The sequence below is a fragment of the Rhinoderma darwinii genome, chromosome 10, assembly GCF_050947455.1.
Source record: "Rhinoderma darwinii isolate aRhiDar2 chromosome 10, aRhiDar2.hap1, whole genome shotgun sequence".
NCBI classification, from domain to species: Eukaryota; Metazoa; Chordata; class Amphibia; order Anura; family Rhinodermatidae; genus Rhinoderma; species Rhinoderma darwinii.
In genome coordinates this window covers 49,399,918-49,421,907 of record NC_134696.1, presented here as the reverse complement: position 1 = coordinate 49,421,907, position 21,990 = coordinate 49,399,918, and the positions used below count along the sequence as shown (strand labels likewise).

General features: G+C 45.3%; 1 protein-coding gene across 3 annotated transcripts; it reads left to right on the top strand.

Annotated features, from left to right (window-relative positions):
• The first annotated feature begins 7,902 nt into the window (after positions 1 to 7,902).
• Positions 7,903 to 13,885, top strand: LENG9 (leukocyte receptor cluster member 9). Of its 3 annotated transcripts, none has more exons than XM_075838839.1 (2): positions 7,903 to 7,991; positions 10,046 to 13,885. In XM_075838839.1, exon 2 carries the CDS (start codon positions 10,062 to 10,064, stop codon positions 11,397 to 11,399), a length of 1,338 nt encoding a protein of 445 aa, XP_075694954.1. In that variant the 5' UTR covers positions 7,903 to 7,991; positions 10,046 to 10,061; the 3' UTR covers positions 11,400 to 13,885. The 3 variants fall into 3 exon arrangements, with proteins under 3 accessions (XP_075694954.1, XP_075694953.1, XP_075694955.1); XM_075838838.1 differs by having other exon boundaries at positions 7,920 to 8,084; XM_075838840.1 differs by having other exon boundaries at positions 7,920 to 8,104.
• Positions 13,886 to 21,990: the final 8,105 nt, after the last annotated feature.

The following is a 21,990-nucleotide window of genomic DNA, read 5'->3' as shown; positions in this document are numbered from 1 at the left end:
ACCTTAAAGAAATGTGGTGTAGGGGCAGGGGAAACATTCTATAATCTATATGTTGGGCAGGGTGAAATTCTACTGTAAAAGTGACAGAACTTGCTGCTGCTTTCTTCTGGGGAACCTCTGACCCGTTTCAAAGGAAAACAAGGTTTTTAGGGAATCGTGGCTGGGAAACGCTGGCATAAAGAGTGAAAGTTATGGTCTGCCAACTTAGGTGACAACAGAAATCCTGCAGGGTAACACTCTATGGGTGAGTGCAAAATTAGCTGTGAGGTGGAGTAAGGGAGAGAAATATGTCAAAGTGCCTAGCGAGTTGTACTAAATTATAGCAGTTATTTTACCGCTCAGACAGTTCCACAGTCTGATATGTATCTTCGAAGGGTACAAAATCCCCCAGCCTATATGCAAGAAGGCGATTCCTTAGTCCAAATAGTGTGTTTTTTGGATTTTTCTTCAACTTGTAGTTCCACACAAGGATGCAGAGATGCTACGATCCAGGTAAGCCCGGTCGAACACCACACTATATCTCCAAAGAGGGAACAAGGAAACAAATAGTGCAATACTTTTTGGACTAGTTGACTTCACGCATTTTATTCCATACTTACAAAAAGGGAAAAGGTTTAAAACATAGCAAAATCCATAGCATACGGTACGGCAAAGTTTGGCGTGCTGCATGATATTTCCCCCTATTTCAGAAAAACATTTCCTACAGATCAGACAAGTAGTAATAATATCATTATATTACTACCAGCCCACTGTGGCGTTCACAGCCAAGAATTTCTTTCACAGCCCAAAATTTCTGGTTTTTGGAGGAAATGGTCTTTATGGAAATACATTGTCAACATTGTGTTTCCACCTTCTCCTTCGCTGCACTCAAGACCAGAGGTGTAGCTTGAAAACGCTGTTCATGGACCCACCAAATAACCAGTGATGACGTTGATATAGCTCTATTTAGTGCAGTCACAATATTATTACCCTGATACCTTATTGTGCCTCAGAACATTACACACTGATATTTTTCTATGTAAATTTGGCCCATGTGCCAAGCTAGACTTGAAACCTGGTTGTCTCTGCCATCTCTACAACCTTTACAGCGACACCACTGTTCAAAACCTTTGTGATTTTAGTAATATGCAGATGTCTCTCAAATGGGTAATATCCGTGGTTTATCTCTATTGTTTATTTACTCCCTAACACTAATATCATTCTTTACCTTTCCTCCTCACCTCATAGACTCAGAAGAATGCCCATCTACCCTGAGATCACAAAGTTCTGATTATGTAAGCCACAATAAGGTCTATGTAATGTGCCTGAGCAAAACGTCTGTCCAATGTCGGGAAGTACGGGACTTGCCTGGAATGCTTCCAAAGAGAACAAATACAGTCTATTTTTGAGTGGTCCTATTATAAAAAGCATCTTCTTTGAGTCTACTTGAAAGCAGGTAGCCAACATGTAATTCTTAAAGAGAAGCTCCAGCAATGTTGTGACCTTACATATCTTGCACAGTATACTGTTATACAAAAAAAAAAAAAGGTGCCATTTGGCTAATTGGTGCTAACAAAGTATACAACAGACTTATAGTTATGAGTCCGATATATTCATGAGGGGAGTGCTTCCCCTGCCTCCCCCACCCTTCTCGGCAATGATTGATGGCTTGCTGCTATGTAAATGCGTACACAGTGGCCCGTCAATCACTGCAAGTTGGGCAGTGGGAGCACGTTTGTCATGAGTACACCAAACTAATAAATATAATATATAGATACATGATTAATATGGAGGGAAGCATACTATGGGTACAACGGGCCTGAGCCCTCTTAACCAATAAGTGGTTCTAAGAGGGTTCTGGTCTGTGGTTTGCATTTAGCATATGAAATTTTTCAACCCTTATTTGGAGGATGGCCGAGCCATTTAGAGCGTGCAGCTGTACTAGACCTGCTCACGTATATATTTACTGAATACTCTGTGCCCTCCAAAAGCTCCAGATTGGTGCGATACTCAATTTATTACTTACGTGGCCCCTCTATGTAAAAATCTATGCAGAGATTTAGGAGGGACGGCCAGTTGGTGAACGGTACAAAATATTTAATTAAAACAAATGGGCTAGTGCCATGCATTGATATAAACAATACTTTTATGCTTACAAAATCCTCAATAGCAGACAACCATAAATCTGAGTGTAAAGTTTTAAATCCATATTCTATTTCTCTAGGTGTCCAGCCTGTGGCTCTCCAGCTGTTGCAAAACGACATCTTCAATTGCAGCTGTCAGGTCATGCTGGGAGTTGTAGTTTTTCCACAGCTGGAGACGGGCGTAACTAGGAAAGACTAGGCCCCATAGCAAACTCTTGACCGGGCCCCCCCCCACCGGGTGCCACAAGCAGCCCCCCTTATAAATAGTGCCCCATGTAGAATGTGCCATACAGCCCCCCTGTAGACAGTGCTATATAGCCCCGCCTATAGACAGTGTCACACCCCATTTGTAGATCGCGCCCCCACCTCCCCCTTGTAGATAGTGCCATACAGCCCCCCTGTAGATATCGCCATAAAGCCCCCACTGTATATAGCACTATACAGCTCCCACTGTATATAGTGCCACACAGCCCCCCTCCCTTGTATATAGTGCCACAAAGTCCCCCCTTAGTAGATAGTGCAGCACAGCCCCCCTTTGCCACACACAGACCCCTGTAGATTGCGCCGCACTCAGCCCCCTGTAGTCAGGTCATGTATTACCGCATGGTGGCGGTTCAAGGGGTTAAAACTACCAGACAGATTCCCATTAAATATACAATGAATTGAGAACAATTCCATCTGCCCTGCAATTTTGTTATTATAAATATATCCTATATAATTACAGATCCAGAACCAAGCTCTGACATATATACAGTACCAGAACCAAGCTCAGTACATAAATACAGCACTAGAACCAAGCTCTGACATATATACAGCACTAGAACCAAGCTCAGTACATATATATAGCACTAGAACCAACCTCAGCACATACATACAGCAACAGAACCACAGTACATAAATACATCCCCAGAACCAAGCTCAGTACATATATACATCCCCAGAACCAAACTCATTACATATATACAGCACCAAAACCAATCTCAGACGTATATACAGCACCAGAACAAAGCTCAGTACTTACATACAGCATCAGAACCAAGCTCAGTACATAAATACAGCCCCAGAACCTAGCTCAGTACATATATACAGCACCAGAACAAATACAGCTCAATTAAGTGCAACCCCTGCCGTATAGGTTTGTACGGCGTAAAACTACAGCTCCCAGCATGGCTAAGGATATGCTGGGAGTTGCTGTTTCACAAAAAAAAATCATACCACCATCATCTCGCTGCAGATCATACAGTGACTACATTACTGATTAGAGGCGGAATAAACATTTACATTAAGTGACTCACCGGTGACGTCTCAGATTCTAGTTCTTTTCTTCTCCCTCCGGTCCAGACCTCTATGATGGATTTCTATTGGCCATGACCCATTTCTGCAGTTTTCCGCTCAGATGTCTTCAGCTTCCCACTTTTAAAACATTTCTGCACCTATAAAACGAAGTTATAATTCTCAACATCTCTAAATATAATACACTGTGTCCCTGATTATAATAGTACCATACACTGTCACACACACACACACCCTGCCCCCTGTAGATAGTGCCCCCGTAGCCCCCTGTAGATAGTGACCCTCATAGAGCCTCTGTAGTTAGTGCCCTACATAGTAGCCCCTGTAGATAGGTTCCCACATACAACCCTCTGTAGATAGTGCCCACATATGGACTCCAGAGATGCAAGGCAATAGTGCTAACCACTGAGCCACCATGCTGCTCTACATATAGCTTCCCCTATAGATAGTGCTCTACATATAGCCCACCTCTGTAATGTCCCACATATAGCTCCCCCTGTATATAGTGTCCCATATATAGCCCACCCCTGCAGACAGTGCCCTACATATAGCCACCCTGTAGCTAGTGCCCCACGGGTAACCCACCCCTGTATATAGTGTCCCATGTCCCACATATAGCCCACCCCTATAGAAAGTGCCCTAAAAATTGCTCCCCTGTAGATAGTGCTCTACATATAGCCCACCCCTGTATAGTGTCTCACATATAGGTCCCCCTGTATATAGTGCCCCACATATAGACCGTCTGTAGATAGTGGCCCACATATAGACCGTCTGTAGATAGTGGCCCACATATAGACCCCCCCTGTAGATAGTGGCCCACATTCCCATATATAGACCCGCCTGTATATAGTGGCCAACATATAGACCACCCCTGTATATAGTGGCCCACATATAGACCCCCTATATATAGTTGCCCACATCCCCACATATAGACCCCCCTGTATATAGTGGCCCACATCCCAACATATAGACCCCCCTGTAGATAGTGCCCCACATATAGACCCCCTATATAGTGGCCCACATAGAGACAACCCCCCCCCTGAAGATAGAGCCCCCATTATATATAATACCACTCACAGTTTTATTAGAAAAAAACCAAAAACTGTACATACTCACATGATCCCGTTCCCACGACGTCTGATGGCAATGCAGATCTGCTCTCTTCTGAGCAGGTCTGCTGGAGCTGGACGACGCGTCGTTCAATGACCCTGATTGGCGGGGCAGAATGACTTGCCCCGTCAATCAACGCCTTTCAAGCACGTCATCGCGCCGCCAGCGTCGTTGAAAGGCGCTGATTGGCGGGGCAATTCATTTTGCCCCACCAATCAACGTCACTGTAAGGCGCTGAATGGTCGGGCATGCCCGGCCATTCAGCGTTAATGCATGTATTTGGGGCCTCCTCCGGTGCTAGCGACGCCTACAGGCATGAGAGGGCCTGTGTCGCCCGGCCCATATTTGGTAATGGTGAAAGTGGCCGTCTCATGCAGACCATAGTGTCAGTACAAATTGGAGACCTTCATTTCCGAGAGGACCATTTAACCAATTAGAAGGGGGTGGTGTTGCACTGTGTTAAAACCATTAAGAAGCAAGTGAGCGAGACGAGAGAACAGGGTCATAATTTCCTTGAGTCAACAGTATGTAGACCCTAATTCCCCTTACTTGTGGCATACGGACATTAAACAGGACCTAGCTGTCTGCCGCCACCACTAGGGAGAGCTTATTGCATATAGAGTTCTTATTGACTTCAGTAGTCGCTAAATAAATCAATATTCCCATTTAGAAACAGTAAAGCAGTATAGAAGTACGAGAGAGAATGTGGTCCAAAACAAGGCACCCAATAGAGCATGCAGTAATTTTTCTTTATGTAGACTCTGCTTTGTACCACTGTGTGAACACCCAGTGCTATGTATTCCTTCATAGAAAGACATTACCAATGTATTTTAGATCCATATCACATGAATCCTGAATATACTAGTTCTCGAGTTCACATCTTTTAGCCAAATCCATTGCAAATAGGTGCATAAAATCAAACACACATCCATGCAATTTCCATAGACAAACATTGGTAGAAGTATGTGTCGTACTGAAGAGCTGAGTGATATGATGACCACACCGATCAGCTGATTGAACATTGATATTAAGGTCCCTCCTAAAGGGGTTTTCCACGTTCTGACAACTGATGACCTATGAACAGGATAGGTCATCACTATATGATTGGTGCGTGTCCGACACTCAGACCCCGCACCGATCAGCTGACCCAACTGCCTCCGGATGTTTTGAACTTGTATGCAGTAGTTGGAGCCGGAAGCAGATGGCTTTGACCTCTGCGTAGCGGCCGTTTAGCAGAACTGCGGCTCTGCTCCTATTCACTTGAATAAGGGCAGAGCTGCAGTACTGCAGCTCTGCCACTATTCTTTGACCAGAGCCATCTGCTTCCGGCAATATCGTCCGATGCAGGGAGGCAGCCGCAGCAGTTGATTGGTGCGGGGTCCGGATGTCAGACCCGCACCAATCTTATACTGCGGGTCCGACCCGGATCAGTTGTCAGAACGTGGAAAACCCCTTTAATTGCTTACCAGGCACAGCTCCGTACATTCTGTGGTGGCTGTGCCTGGTACTGCGGCTTAGTCCCTTTCACTTGAACGGGACAGAGCTGCAGTACCAGGTACAGCCACTTCTGAATGAACAGAGCTGTGCCTGGTAAGCAATTAAGAGGTCACAGCGTCTCCCCGGAGTACTATACTTAATTTCAAGAACTGTAGATCAGGAGCTTCATGAAATTGTTTTCTACGAATCTGGGTTTTCGTTAATGGCCCCTAAATTCCAGTGAAGGATAATGTTAATGCTACAGCATACAAAGACATTTAGACAATTGAATGCTTCAAACTTTGTGGGAACCGTTTGGGGTTCGGCCCTTTTCTGTTCCATCATGACCTGTGTCCCAAGGTCCATAAAAACATGATGTGACAAGCTTGATGGGGTGGAACACGAGTGGCTGCACAAAGTCCTGACCTCAACCCTATAGAACAACTTTGAGATAAATTGGAACGTGGATTGCGAGCCAGGTCCTCTCAGCTAACATCAGAGCCTGACCTTACTATTGCTTTTGCTAGGGAAAGCCTTGTCTGGCCAGATATTTAACCTGCAGCAGCCACTGCAGGAAAAGTGTAGTAGTACATTAGGGAATATGGACAGGGGATGTCTTAATGAGACAACCCCTTTAACCCCTTAAGGACCAAGCCTATTTTAGCCTTAAAGTTTTCAAAAAAACAGAAGTTTTGATCGGTGGGGGTCCGAGCACTAAGACTCCAACTGATCGCTAAAACTAAGTGGGTGAGCGCTGTGCCGCTTAGTTTCTGATCGGCTTTTATCGGAAAGCTGAGAAAGTGGTGCACGGGCCCATAGACTTTCTACTAGGAGGTACTAGGATACAGTCATGACTAGCCTTGGGGCCTTTGTAAGGCCCCAAGCTGCCATGGTAACCCAGTATAGTGATAGTGTTCGCAGGCCGTCAATGGATGACGGATGAAGCCCCCTCCCTTTGTCAAATAATTTAAATGCTGCAGTCACTTTTAGGCCTTATTCACACAAACGTGTTTTACGTCCGTAATACGCGTGTGAAAATCACGCGCATCGCACGGACCTATGTTAGTGAATGGGGCCATTCAGACAGTCCATGATTTTCACGCAGCGTATGTGCACTGCGTAAAACTCACGACATGTCCTATACTTGGCCGTTTTTCACGCAGTCAATGGGTGCGTGATAATCGCGCACGGCACACAGAAGCACTTCCGTTGGTCGCGCGTGATTCGCGCAACAGTAGATAAAGAAATTAAGGAAAAAATAAAAGCACTTCCTTCATTTCTTTTTCTAAACTTCAAAACCGGGTGTCATAAGGATGGCATATGCGCGAAATTCAAGCAGCCACGCAGCCAACACTGATGACACACGTAAGTGCAACGCGCGCAAAATGCTGCATTTTTTACGCGTGCAAAACGGACACGTAGTGTGAATAAGGCCTAAACCGCAGAATTGAGTTTCTCTGATCCTGGGCATTGCAGCAGGAACCTGGATGTCCGTTACAGCTGCTTTGCCCAGGCTGTCACCGTCACATACATGCACGTCGGAATGCGGGAAGGAGACCCTTCCCGTGATGTACATAAAATCTCGTTAAGGCGTTAAAAGTGCCATCAAATTATGGCCCTTTGCTTAGAATTTAGTGTCAGATTTATAGTAAATAATCTCTTAGCAATACTAAAGTGGTTTCTTATTCTGGAAATCAGTGTTGCCTGTGACCACAGACTTCATAAATTAGATTTTTTTTTTTCTCTCATGTATCTATAAACACATCAGAGAATCATTCTAGGATGGATTTGACTGTTCTCTTAAAGGACAAGTCTGCCACCTTGTGGTGAAGGTGTGCACATCATCAATCCCAGAAAACCTTGCAGGGATAGCCGCTCTGTGAGCACATTCAACTCTATGACTCCGCTCTGCTGACATGTGACTAGAGTGCTTCCCATATATGTTGTTACATTGTTTATAGTAACAAGGGACAGTGACATAACGTGCAGGTGAGTCATGTTTATAAAGACTTTACCCATGATGCAATGTTCCTGGTTAGAAGATTAGGAGAGGAAGACGAGAGAAGAAGCACAGGCATTACTGTAAGTGTTCATGTTAAAAGGTAAAGCTTGATTATGATTGTTTATTCTAGAGCAGAGCGATCAAAATTAGACACGTTAATGAATGCACTACCCCTTTAATTACTGAGCTATTTTTGGCCTTAGTGACCAGATACAGTTTAGTACATACTGGTTTCATGCGTATATCTTTATTTACTGGTTATCTGGCTTATTGAGAGGCTCTCGTGTTCACCGGTTTTAAAAAAATTGTATAGGACCCATTATTTTTACCCCCTATGACTTATTATACGTATCTGTTTTTTGCTGCTTATAATACACAGCATACGATGCTATTCTGGCCATCAAAAAGCGACGGAACCCGACAGACAAGAACTAACGCAAACAACGTTGCTTCTAGTATTATATAACCAGACCCAGATCAGTCCGAGGCTGTGACTAATGTAACTGAGGCTTCTATGGCAGCTGCAGATACAGAAGAAATCTTTTCTGGTCTTAAAGGGAAACTGCTAAAAAAAAAAATGGGCAACAATTAAATGGTTAAAGGGTTTGTCCAGTTTAGCTGTTATTGCCATAGGAAGCAGCTGACGTGCTTTTTTCTCCTCCAGTGATCTTGCAGTATAAATGACAAGCCAGGTGCTCATGCACACAGCAACATCATGTGCAACAGCATGCACACAGACCTATACAGCACTCCTAGCAATGCTACCTCTAGCAGAGAATGCCCCCATAATGTGGCATCTGTCGCAGCATGCTACAATTTTCTTTCACATAAATGACAAATCCCATGGAGGTACAGCTCCCATTTCTGTGGGTACTGTATTCAGGATCTGTGTGACACGGATCCCCAATACCGCCATGTGCGTGAGTAGGGGCTGAACAAAGAATGCCCCTTTATTAAATGGCTACCATTTGCCATCTCACACCTCAAAGTGATATGTTGCTGTGAACTTGTGATCACCTGCTGACATTGACATCCAGACACCCACACTAAGGGCAAAGATCAGAGAAGCCTTCAATCGGGCCCTATTGTCACAATAACCAACTGATCAATTTTAACGGTAGGGGGCATCCTTAAGGGTTGCCCATTTATACTATTATGCATGAGGCTTAAATTGTTCAGTTTAAAAAAGCCATTTTCATTAAACCAATTGTGAGTTACTACATGGTAATCCCTTGTTCAGGATCCTTGTCCCTTGGCCATAGTGGAGAATCTCTCACTTTTCTGTCCTGTAATAGGCTGAATTCACACTGTGTTTGCAGTGTCTGCTTGGCACATTAACCCAATGAAAGCTAAAAGAGTGGCCTTTTGGCCTCTGTTGAGCTGTTATACGTTAGTATACCTTTTTTTAACTGTATGGAATATTGCAGTCTGCTGCGCTATTCCATACAGGCATTCCACAAAAATATTGCATGGTATAGGGTTTTTTAACATGGGAGCCTATGGCCGTCAGTGGTATACGTTGGGAAATACTCCCAAACTCAGTGGGAATAGACCCTTTTACAGACACCCGATTGATTTGAATGGGCACTGTGTGATGCTTTATTTCCCCTGTGGTGGCGCTGCAGGCAAAGTGAACACTTACTGCCAGGTCTCTCCGCAGATAACTGAGAATCACTGGTGCCCTGGCAGGGGGACACTTTACCATAACCTTATTGTTAAGGGACCCTTCTAACAAGTAGGAATTGTCTAAAGCGGTGGAAATCACTGTGATTCACATTTTGAAAAATTAATGTAAAAGATAATTTTTAAGCTCTTAGAATGAGATTTATTTTCATTTTAGGTAAACAAAAAAAGAAACTTGAGATCAGGGAAATAGGGAACAGACCTCCTAATGCTAGTCTTAACTAAAGCTTTCTTAGCCAAGGCACCTGTGACAGAGAATTATAGACCTTATTGGCCTAATTGATTTTACTTAAACTACATCATGTCTATCAAAGCTCATTCTTTTAATACCCTCGCCTCATGTTCTGTCTTTCCACAGTATTCAAAGTTAAGAAATGGAAAATACTGACATTGACACGATAAAGGAATCTATAAAGATGGACAATGAGGTCACTATGGAAGAAGTGGCCCTACAGAATCAGGAAAGTGTAACATCAGAGGAGGTGAACGTAACACCTGACGATACAATATGCCATTTTTTTCTCTTAGGACGCTGCAGGTTTGGGGACAAATGTAGGAACACCCATACAGGGGTGCCTGCAGCATCCAATCACCCTTGCATGCCAAAACACAATAAAGGCAAATGTAACGAACCAAAGGGGAAAAAGCCTCCAATGAAGACCGCCAATGATGTAATCTCCCGGATTCAATGGGACGCAAACTTGCCAACGGAGAATTTTATAGTTGGTTATCTTGATAGATTCTTGGGAACAATAGAAAAACCTTTCTCTGCTTTTTCTTGGGAAGATTTGGCATCAATAGGAGTAGATGTTCTTGCCATACCCAAACATCGTATTCAATATTTCAAATATCAAGATTTGGTGGTGTGGGACAAGACTAGTCGTATAGACAACGTCTTTGGGTCAACAGGAAGCGGTCTGACAATCTTGGATATTATTGATCAGTATGAAACATTAATTCAAACAGAAAGAAACAATATGGAAGAGAACAACGAAAAGGGGCAAAGTGATGTGACCATGGATGAAGAAGAAGAAGAAGAAGAAGAAGTAGAAGAAGAAGAAGAAGAACTTGCAGAGAAGAATTGTAATTTTTTAGATCGAAAAGATACAAAAAAATTGAGGCCTACACATTTTATAGCAGTCCGTGTAAGCAGTGACGATGTGAGACATACAGTAAGGGAGGTACAAAATGCCCTCCATAAGCATAGCCCAAATATGTCAGAATTTTGTATCCCATTGATGGAACTTCACTTAACATTGTGCCTTTTGCATTTAGAATCTCCAGATGATATTGATGTTGCCTACACTGTGCTTCAAGAACTAAAAACGGACATTCAACGAATTCTTCCTCCAAGTCTTATCTTAAGCTTTAATGGACTGAAGGACTTTCATTCACGTGTGCTCTATTTAGAACCTGTGCCCATTCCAGGATTAGTAAGTTTTGTAGGCAGGCTAAACCAAAGTTTTCGCAGTAAAGGATTGAAAATAATTGATCCACCTCAATCCAACAGCTTCCATGTGACTGTAGCAAAAGTCCCTAGGAATGTGGCAACTAGAAACCCAAACCTTCTTTTCCTACCAGAGATTTACGGAACTGTTCAGTTGACCCACTTTGGGGCACAACATATTGACTGCCTTAGTTTCTGTTATGCTGGAAGCTCAAGACGGACTGATGGCTTTTATACAACACTTCTGGAGTTACCTCTCTACTAATTCTACAAAGTATAATTGCATACTAGTTAATTTTCTAAGTTTATAAAAACAAAAAAAAATGCACCCGACTTAGGCCCTATTCACATCACGATAGGGGCTTCCATCAGATCTATACTTTGGATAGACCCCCGACGTATACCTCCGACAAAAGGCCCAAACGTATCCCACTGTATGGCTTACAGTGGCATACGTTGCCCGGAGACGGGCCCCGGCAAAACTCCTGAAGTCACTCTCCATTTATGAACAGTGACATCAGAAGCAGTGCTGGAGTCCCAGGCAGAGCGCTAGCTGATGCCCTGCTCGGGGACTACAGAACGGCTCCTGACGTCACTGTCCACAGTGGCATCCGTCACCCTTAGACTCCCACGTTAAAAAACGTATACCATGTGGTATACGTTTTTTCTGCGGGATCTCTCAGGATGGAATAGCGTAGTCTACTACGCTACTCCATCCTTAAAAAAAATGTATACCGGCGTATACCAGCCCACCGGAGGCCAAAAGGACACTTTTGGTCTCAGTCGGGATAATGGAGCTCTATGGACACATTTATCTTGTACGTCGGGAGCTTTCTCGGTGTTCAAGATAAACGTAGTGCCTTAACGTGATGTGAATGGGGCCTTACTGTACATTAATTACCGAATCCAATATGTGGCTTCATTTTGCCAAGCCTTGACCCTTAAATTGAATTTCTAACTCAAAACACTATTCACAATTTATATATAGAATGAATCTACCTAAGAAGTTGGGTTACAGCAGCACATGGAGGCCGTACCATGCTCCTTTGGGTGACGCATGTATGGATCTATTCTCTCCTAGAAGCAATGCTTCTTGAGCAGAATGAATCCGCACGTACGGCAACCGATGGAGCATGCCACAAAAAAATAAATAATTGTATTATGTTGGAGGCAAATGGGGGTACAAGTAAAGGCCCATACACTTGTATGGCCACTCTATTACAGTGCAGTAATACGGCTGTGTGCATGAGGTCTAATCTTTGCTGATTGTATGTCTGCACAGAGCTTACTCTGGTGATTTGTATTTTTGGAATATGTATTGATTAGACCAAGCAATGTAATTTGATGTAGGCAACACTAACTGTCCCAGTGCGCTAAAGAAGCTCAGCTAAGCTATTAAAAGATTTGTACAGGATTAGAAAAACATGGCGTTCTTACAGAAACAGTGCCACACCTGTCCATGGGCTGTGTCTGGTATTGCAAGTGAAGTAAATGGGGCTGAGCTGTAATACCACATATAACCTGCGCACAGGTGTGCAGGGCCGGCATCAGCACCTGACAAACCCGGGCAAGTGACAGGGCCCACTCGGCCGCCGGGTGCTGACGCTGCCGTCAAGTGGAATAACCGGCCAGAGTGCTGCCGACACTCTTGCCGGGGATTCTGCTTCTAGAGGGAGCCCCTGTCTAGGAGGCGGCATAACTACCGTTGTAGCAGCCGCTACGGTGCCCGTGGCATGAGGGGGCCCGTGCCGCCCGCTGTCACGGCCCCCCATGCCCAGTGGCCCTGCTAGCAGCTGCTATAGCGGTAGCGACGCCACATTCAATAGAATCTGTGTCCTTCGGATGCAGATACTATTGAATGCTATGGCAGAGTAGATGTATCTCCCCGCTTTGCCATTTACTACGCTACAGACTCCCAGGCAGAGTGCATGTATGGACAGTGATGCCAGGAGTCCCAGGCAGAGCGCTAGTAGCGGCTCTGCTCCGGGACTCCGTCTCTGTGGAAGTCCCTGACATCTCTGTCCATATATGGACTATATGGATAGTGATATCAGGAGCAGAGCAGTGTCCCAGGCAGAGTGCTAGTAGCACTCTGCCCAGGACTTTGGCTCTAGGATTGCCCCTGATATCACTATCCATAAATGGACAGTGATGTCAGGGGCTTCCCCAGACTCAGAGACGGAGTCCTGGAGCAGGGCCTTTACTAGCGCTCTGCCAGGGACTTCAGCTCTGCTCCACACATTACTATTTATATATGGACAGTGATGTCAGGAGCAGAGCAGTGTCCCAGGCAGTGCTAGTAGCGCTCTGCCCGGGACTATGGCTCTGGGGTTGCCCCTGTTATCACTGTTAGTGACTTCAGTGGCTCCTCCTGAAGCGGAATCCCCGGCAATGCTCTGGTTGGGGAGTCCACTCCTAGAGGGAGCCCCAAAGGCTGTGTGGCAGTGCCTGTGAGGGGGGGCTGTCTGGCACTACCTGAGAGACGGCTGTATGGCACTTTACTGCCACCCTGAGTTCCCCCGCAACGAGGCCCACTAATTCTGTGTCGCCCAAGGGTCCACATAAACCTGGAGCCGACCCTGCAGGTGTGGCAGTTTTTGGAAGAAAGCAGCCATGCTACTTAAATCCTGTACAATACCTTTAAGGATGTGTCTGTCTATATTGCTGTCGTTCACAATTAAATTACAGAATGGTGTTGAAAAGTGAACATACCCTGAAATTTATTATGTAGATTGTATATGATGAAATCAATACATGCAAAACATTTACAAATAAAATGTTCTACGTAGCATGTGAAGTGACATTTTTATCTTGCTTCGCCTGGTGACATCAGATAGTCCTGATGTGTTGTTGCACCAGAGCCATGGTTGTAAACCTGAGGACAGTAAGGCCACATTAAGTCAACAGTTGTTTATAACCCAGAGAAACCCTTTATACCATCTATGTCCTACAGGATCATGAATATTCAGGGTAGGAATTTTCTCTAAGGTGCTCCAATTGGTTGTCTATATCTTTGCAGATCCGATGGTATTTTATGGACAGACTACAGATATAACGAAAATTTACTCACCCAAATTTTTATTTCCTAGAGTCCGTAGGCAGCACAACACATATGGATTTTAGTCCCCTAGGTACAATGAAGCAGAGACAGGTTAATTAGCATTAAGCAATTAAACAATTAAGGACTTCCCATAAAAGTATGTACCGGCAACCAGGCCCCAGCGTATTTTTATGAAGCAATAGTCATAAGTCCTGCCAGGGAGGGAAGCTTGTGCTGCCTACGGACTCCAGGAAATAAAAATTTTGATGAGTACATTTTCGTTTTCCTGATCGTCCTTGGCAGCACAACACATATGTAGATTACTTTTCCTCCCCAACTGACAGATAGGCCATCTAATGCTACTGCATGGTGGGTGTGGTACAGAGAACAGAAGCTGAGGACTTTTTTTTGTTCTCTCCTGATTCCATTACATCCAAGTCTGGCATTCCCCATGTGGCAGCTAAGCTGCTGAAAACCTGAGGGTTGAGACTACACTCCCCCGGATGGAGGATATTGCGGCTAAGGAAGTCTGCAGTGTGATTAAAGGGGCCCTTGATGTGAACTGCTGAAATTCCCAACAAATGTTGTTCTACCCAACTCATAAGTCGTCTGCACTCGGCTGATATTGAGGCACTCCTTGTTCCTCCTTGCTTGTTTATACAGAACACAGTTGCAAGGTTGTCTGACTGGATCAGGATTTGGGTATTTCTCAGATTGGATTGAAAGGACATTAGCGACAATCCCACTGCTCTGAGTTCCTTCATGTTGGAGGATAGTGACACTTCCTTCTGACTCCATCTGTTCTGAACTCATAGGTGATCTACATGGGCACCCCAGCCCCAGGAGGAGGCATCCGTTGTGAGGACTTTCTGTGGTGGGGGAACAAGAGACTTGCCGAACCGGAGAGTGTCAGGGATTAACCAGCTGAGTTCTTGAAGGGTGAAGTTGGAGACTTTGAAGTGGGCGTCCAGATTTCTGACATTTTTGTCCCAGGCTCTGAGGATGTCGAGTTGTAATGATCTCATGTGGACTTTGGCCCAGGGGACCGCATCTATGGATGAGGTGATTAGACCTAGGATTTTCATAGCTCCTCGAACCGATATATTCGGATGGCAAATAAGGCGTTCTATTGAATCCGGTTTGCAGTAATCCTCTCTGGAGACAACTTGACTGTCATCGACTGGGAATTCACCATGAACCCTAAAAATTTCAGATTCTGTGATGGAGAGAGCTGTGACTTTCTGAAGTTCACCAGGAACCCGTGAAAGTGAAGAAACTCCAATGTGGTTTGGAGATGTTAATGTAGAAGGGACTCTGATGAAGCTTTTATTAGCCAGTCGTCCAAGTAAGGGACCACACATATCCCTTTCAGCCTCAGTGCTACTGTTAGGACCACCACGATCTTCGTGAACACAAGGGGTGCCGACTAAATCCCGAAGGGTAGGCAGGTAAGCTGGAAGTTCTGTACCCCGCGCCTGCGTCTGGATCGCCAATCGGAGGAATCTTTTGTGCGTGCCCAAAATAGGGACATGCAGGTATGCGTCCGTGAGGTCGATTGTTGCCAGCACGTCGTTCCTTTGCAGAAGGTTCATCACTGACCGGATAGTCTCCATCTTGAAGGTTTTCCTCACCAGATATTGTTTGAGGAAAGTCAGGTCTATTACCAGCCTCCAACTGCCGTCTGATTTGGGCACAGGGAACACTCTGGAGTAAACTCCTTGTCCTTTTTCTGAGACTGGGACATCTTCCAGGGCTGCTTTCTGGAGAAAGACCTGCAGAAGCTGGACTATCGGATTGTGATGCCTGTTGAGGAAAAAGTGGTCTGGGGGGAGAGTTCTGAACTCCAAAGTGTATCCTCTCCTGATGGTTGCCTTCACCCACTCATCAAATGATGTCACCGACCACCGAGAGGAGAATCTCTGAAGCCCTGCTCCTAATTGTAGGATTGGCTGGGCGTCATAAACTGTTTGGATTTTGAACGGGGTTTTTCTTCCGAAAGGAGGAAGGGTTTTCCCGCTTCGTCTTAAACATGTGCTGATGGTCTGGAAACCTTCTTTTGAACTCCAGGGATTTTCTTCTCTGATCTCAAAACTAATGCCTGGTATCCTTTCTTTTAGGTTCAGGAAACCTAGCCCCTCCTGCCTTCCCCTAAGGAATTCAAAATATCTGTTGGTTGGGGACCAAACAGAGATTCTGGCTGAAAAGGGAAGCTACAAAAATTATTTTTGGAGAGATTATCCCTAGACCATAACTTAAGCCAATGAGCCCTTCTGGCCACATTCGATAGGGACAAGGCCCTAGATGCACACTTGATGTTATCCAGCTGGGAGTCGAAGAGGAACTCCGAAGCGGACTTCATTATTGGGAGAGACTGGTGGATTTCTGCCCTTGGGACTCAATCCTCTAGATCCCTTGACAGGTGGCTTAGCCAGACCAGGAGTGGTCTAGCCACCGATACTGAAGACAAGGAGGCTTTGCACGAGACCACTGCTGAGGTATACACCTTCTTCAGAAGGGAATCCGCTTTGCAATCCATGGGGTCTTTCAGCAGGGCTGATTCATCGGGTGGAAAAACGTCTTTCTTTGCCAATTTAACCACTGGCAAGTCCAGTATTGGTACATTCTCCCTATCTTTGGAGCCAGTTTTATCCAGTCTGTAGAGGTTTTTGAACCGAGAACCCAGTTCTGACTTCCTCTCAGGCTTATCCCAATCCCGTTTCATCCATTCCGTTAGGACAGGATGGCTGGGAAAAATGTTCCCCTTGGTAATGGGAAAATAGAACAGTCTGTCCTTTTTAGGCTTATGCTGAACCTCTTTTCCCGTCTCCAATGTATGCTTCACCGCTCTTAGGAGATCATGGAGCTTATCTTTACTTAGGATATAACAGTCTTCAGTGTCGTCAGAATCTGGAGTGTCAGAGAACACCTCTGAATCTGAACCTCCTGCTGAGGAGGAATCCTCCTGGTATTGAGGCGGTGGAGAGGAAGAGCTCCTGGCCTTTTTAGCATGGTGTGATAATTTTACATCCTCAAAAACTAGATAACTGTTGTTTGAACCATTGCATGAATCCCCTAGAATCCTCCCTGGGAGGGGAGGCGACTGGGGTGAAGCATGAGATACACAGATCTAACACAGTGTCATGAGGCTGGAGGCATTCCCTGCAAAGCCTGTGCCTGGATTTGTGGGTCCTTTTCCTACCTTCTCTTCTGGCAGACAGAAACGCATGGTAGGAAAATGTGCATAGCCATCAGCATCAAGACACATCAGGACCCATCAATGTACACAGCCTTACTAACCTTAGCAAGCAGAGGGCTGTCCAGAGGCAGAGTGCGCCATGTTTGAATGAGACGCCGGCATTATGAGCCCGCTGCGTCAGCGTGTCACATCCAAGCGGCTGGGCCGACGATTACATCACTTCCACCGCTATCCATGCCTCCGTAACGCCGAGCAGCACTTCCAGGTACCGGGAGAGCGCGTGCGGGTGGGCGGTCTGTCCCCAGAAATGCACCTCGGACCTAGATGAACGGGGGGTGCTCCAACAGGGGGTCCTCATCCCCTGCTACCTTTACCAGGTAAGGTGCCCCTTCGCCGTGTACCAAGACATTGACCGCCATCTTGGTACACCTTCACGGCTGAGGGACAGAGGCGCAGCCCTTAATAATCTTTTCCTCTGTTAGAAGGATAGGGTACTGTCTCCGCACTGACGTAAGTAAGAGAGAAAGGAAAAAAATACGCTGGGTCCCGGTTGCCGGTACATACTTATGGGGGGGGGGGGGAGTCCTTTTTTTTTTTAAAACATAATTTTTTTATTAACAGTTTTCACATTTTCTTATAAACATTTCACGCAAAGGTTGCGTCATAAGTGCTCAGCACTCAACATTCATTAAATTAACATTGAATTAAACACAACATAACATAACATACAAACATGGCATAAGTGTCGATCTTCATATAAACAGAAAACATGACTTCCCCCATCCCCGACACGACTTAGGTCATCAATGAGTAGCTACGTTTAATTTATACCATGACTAGATCAAAGTTGCAGACCCCCTAAAGTGCCTGCCAAGAGCTGCATATAATACCACACTGTGTGCCGGAAAGGCGTAACAATTTCCACTACCTCGGCCGCTGTGCACTGCGATTCTATGAATATTTGCCATTTATCGAATAGCCTCTTGGTTCCCGTTTCCTTCCGTCTTTCCACCTCCACCCTCTCAAGAACTAATAACTGCTTCAGGCGAGACACTATCATGTCTAACCCCGGCGTGTCTGTTGCCATTTACTCAGGAGGCATCTCAAGGCCACCAGTAAAATCGTGTGCACCAGCAGGGGAGGAGACCTCACCCCTCGAGCACCCTCTTCCTCCGGCGGTCGCGCCTGATTGAACAGCAGCGCTTGAGGCGTCATTGGGAGTTTCGTTTTCCAATGATCCTAAATATATTTGTGTACCATCACCCAAAATCGTTTAGTATGAACACACCCCCATACTCCATGCTACAAATTCGTCAGGGGGGTGTTGCATTTGGGACAACACGTAATGCGGTCAGGGAAGGATTGTGAAGGCAAAATATTAAAGCCATATATAGCCGAATGCATCAATTTAAAATAGGTTTCCCTCCAGTCTCGTTTATAACACTCTTCCGTACCGTCTCTCAACCCCCCCAATATGATCTCACCTATACCTGGATCTTGAGTCCATCGTTCCCAGACTTTGAATCTAACCCTTGTTTGCGGACGAACAAAACCATCCCCCAGTGCTCGATACAACCCTGAAATAGTCGCACGCACAGTCGTTGGACCTATGACCTCATCTAGAGTGTGAGAGGTGGCTTCCTTATTCAAATCCCTGAGCCTAGAGGTGCAAAATGATCGTGCCTGAAGAATTTGTAAAAAATTAACCCTACCCTCTAGGGGTCTAAGTTTAGCGGTGATTTCCGCCCCGGTTAACCATCTCCTTTCCTCCATATGCATAAGATCTCCTGCGTTATTAATGCCTACAGTCCCCCAAGAGGCAAATCTATCTCCCTTGCCTACTCCCGGTAGAAATTCCAGGTGTCCGCCCAACGTCATATGTTTCGATAGCAGGTGAGGTAGGTCAAAGTGCTTACGTACCGCTTTCCAAGCTAGGACTGTATCTCTCAATACAATGGAGGTTTAGAGACGGCACGGAAGAGAAGCAACTCTACAATGTAGCAAAGCTTTCAGGTTCCAGGGTGAGGCATACTCCCCCTCCAGATCTAAGTTGGAATAATGGCTCGTTTCGTGAAGCCAATCCACTACATGGCGAAAGAGACATGCCACGTTATAGCCCCTGATATTCGGGAAGTTCAAACCCCCTTCTTGTTTGCCCATCATGAGCTTGGGGAGTGCAATGCGAGGCCTTTTTCCTGCCCCTATAAATTTTGTGAATGAGGAAGTCAGTTTAGAGACATCCACATATTTCAATAGGAGAGGGAGTGTTTGAAAGGGGTATAGCAAACTGGGGAAACTAACCATCTTGATCAGGTGGCACCTCCCCCAGAAGGGATAACGGCAATTGGCACCATCGGGTGAATTCCGCTTGCATTTTTTTAAATAACGGGGGATAATTTAGGCCATACAGGGTGTCCCGCACCTTCCCTATCTTGATGCCCAGATAAGTAATGCAGTGTTCAACCGGGGATATCCCACATCCCAAGGATTGCCAAAAGGTCTTAGGCAATGGTTTGCCCAACTCCAGCAGTTCGCTTTTAGCTAGGTTGACTTTATATCCCGAGCATTGCCCAAATTCCTGTAAAAAATGCAAAACCGGCATTAAATGCTCTTGAGGATTTGATATAAAAAGTATAACGTCATCAGCAGACAGGGCTAACTTAACTGCCAGTGATCGCACCTGAATACCTCTGAACATATCGGATTCCTCCAGGAATATAGCCATAGGTTCCAGTGCTAGATTGAATAACAGTGGCGACAGGGGACATCCCTGCCGGGTTCCTTTATGCAATTGAAAGGGATCCGACTGAAATCCTGAGGAATGAACGCGGGCCTGGGGATTATTGTAAACACCCTTCAAGAAGACCCGGAAGGCTCCCTGGACATTCATTTTGTCCAGCACCATCCCCAGCCATTCCCACTGTATGTTATCAAAAGCTTTCTCTGCGTCTAGCGCTAAGAGTGCCGGCTGGGTGCCTGGCTGGGGATCGTGCCTGACTGTTTCTAGCACCGTCAACACCTTACGTAAATTAGTCACTGCTGCCCTGCCCTTTACAAAGCCTACTTGGGGATTTTCCCACCAGTGTGGGTAGATACGTAGCCAGACGATTGGCCAAAACTTTTGTGAGTAATTTCTGGTCTTGGTCTATCAGTGATATAGGACGGTATGACCCTGGGTCAAGAGGATCCTTCCCCTTCTTGGGTAATACCTTTATATGCACTATTTTGGCCTCTGCTGGGAGAGCACCGGTCCTTAGTAAAATATTATAGTCTGCCACCAAGATAGGGCTAATTTCTTCTCTCAGGGACTTAAAAAGACGGGAGTCCTTAATTGTTTAATTGCTAATTAGCCTGTCTCTGCTTGATTGTACCTAGGGGACTAAAACCCATATGTGTTGTGCTGCCAAGGACGATCAGGAACTATTTTTATGTTTAGGTGTTGTACCTGAAGCATGTGGGTTGATTTGTCACCAATGTTTGTAGAGTAAGTTTTTGGATTGTGACCAGAAGGGTGTGAAACGTTTTTTTTTTTTATAGAATATACTGTATTTTATGGTACAACTGGAAAACCCCTCATTGCTTGCACTCCAGAGTATGAGGATATTGTAGTCATGGGTCTTCTGGTATATGTCGATAGGTATTTAAAGAGAACCATTCACTAGCCCATACATATGCAGCAGAGTTCACCATGTAATATGCAGGGCTTCACAAACCTCGTGTCACTTTGAACGGTTTCTAGACTCCTCCGTTATTTAGATATCGGTGCGGATATATTTGGCGCTAGATATGTAACTAACCCCCTGAACTGTCAATGGGGCGTTACTTTTATTGTAAAAGGCAGGTGGGCGTAATACTTAGCGCTCTGACACTGTCCAATCAGCTACAGACCGTATCAGAGCAGCTTGTGCTGTGTGATCCCTCTCACGTGATCAAAAAAGTCTTGTCGTCCTTGCCTGCTGAGAGTTAAATGTGCGCATGCGTTCAGCCACGCACGCGCATTATCTCTTCAGCTCTCGGCAGACAAGACTGTCTCACGAGCAAATATAACGGCACCGATATCTAAATAACGGAGGAGGAGGCTAGAAACAGTTTAAAGTGACACAAGGTTTGTGCAGCAGTGAAAGGTTCTCTTTAATCTCCAGATTTGCCATGAAAAGATTTAATGTGGGATTAATTGATCCCATAGGTATTTCCACCCACTGCATGTAAAGATCCTGGCAAAGAAAGGGTATAGTCACACGGTACAATTTTGGCACGTGACCAAAACCACACCGGAAAATTGCGTTGGCTTTTACAGAGATTTGCAAAATCGTGGCAAATTGCAGTACAAAACTTTCCGCACGACTTTTGTGCATTTGTTTCTCGGCAGCATGGTCACGAGATTTTCTAAATCTCATCCACTTTGCTGCTACTGTAAACGCTGTGGAATTTCCGCACAGAATTCTATTGCAGAAATTCCTCAGCGTTTATGCTATGTGGGAACCCAGCCTTAGGGTGGATTCACACGAACGTGTACTGGGTCCGTGCGAGCCGCGTGGTTGCCACGCACAGACCAATACAAGTCTATGGGCAGTACAGACAGTCCGTGCTTTTTGCGCAGCGTTTGTCCGCTGCGCAAAA

Excerpts from the sequence above, each read along its gene's own strand:
- LENG9 (XM_075838839.1), top strand. The coding sequence starts at position 10,062 with ATGGAAAATACTGACATTGACACGATAAAGGAATCTATAAAGATGGAC.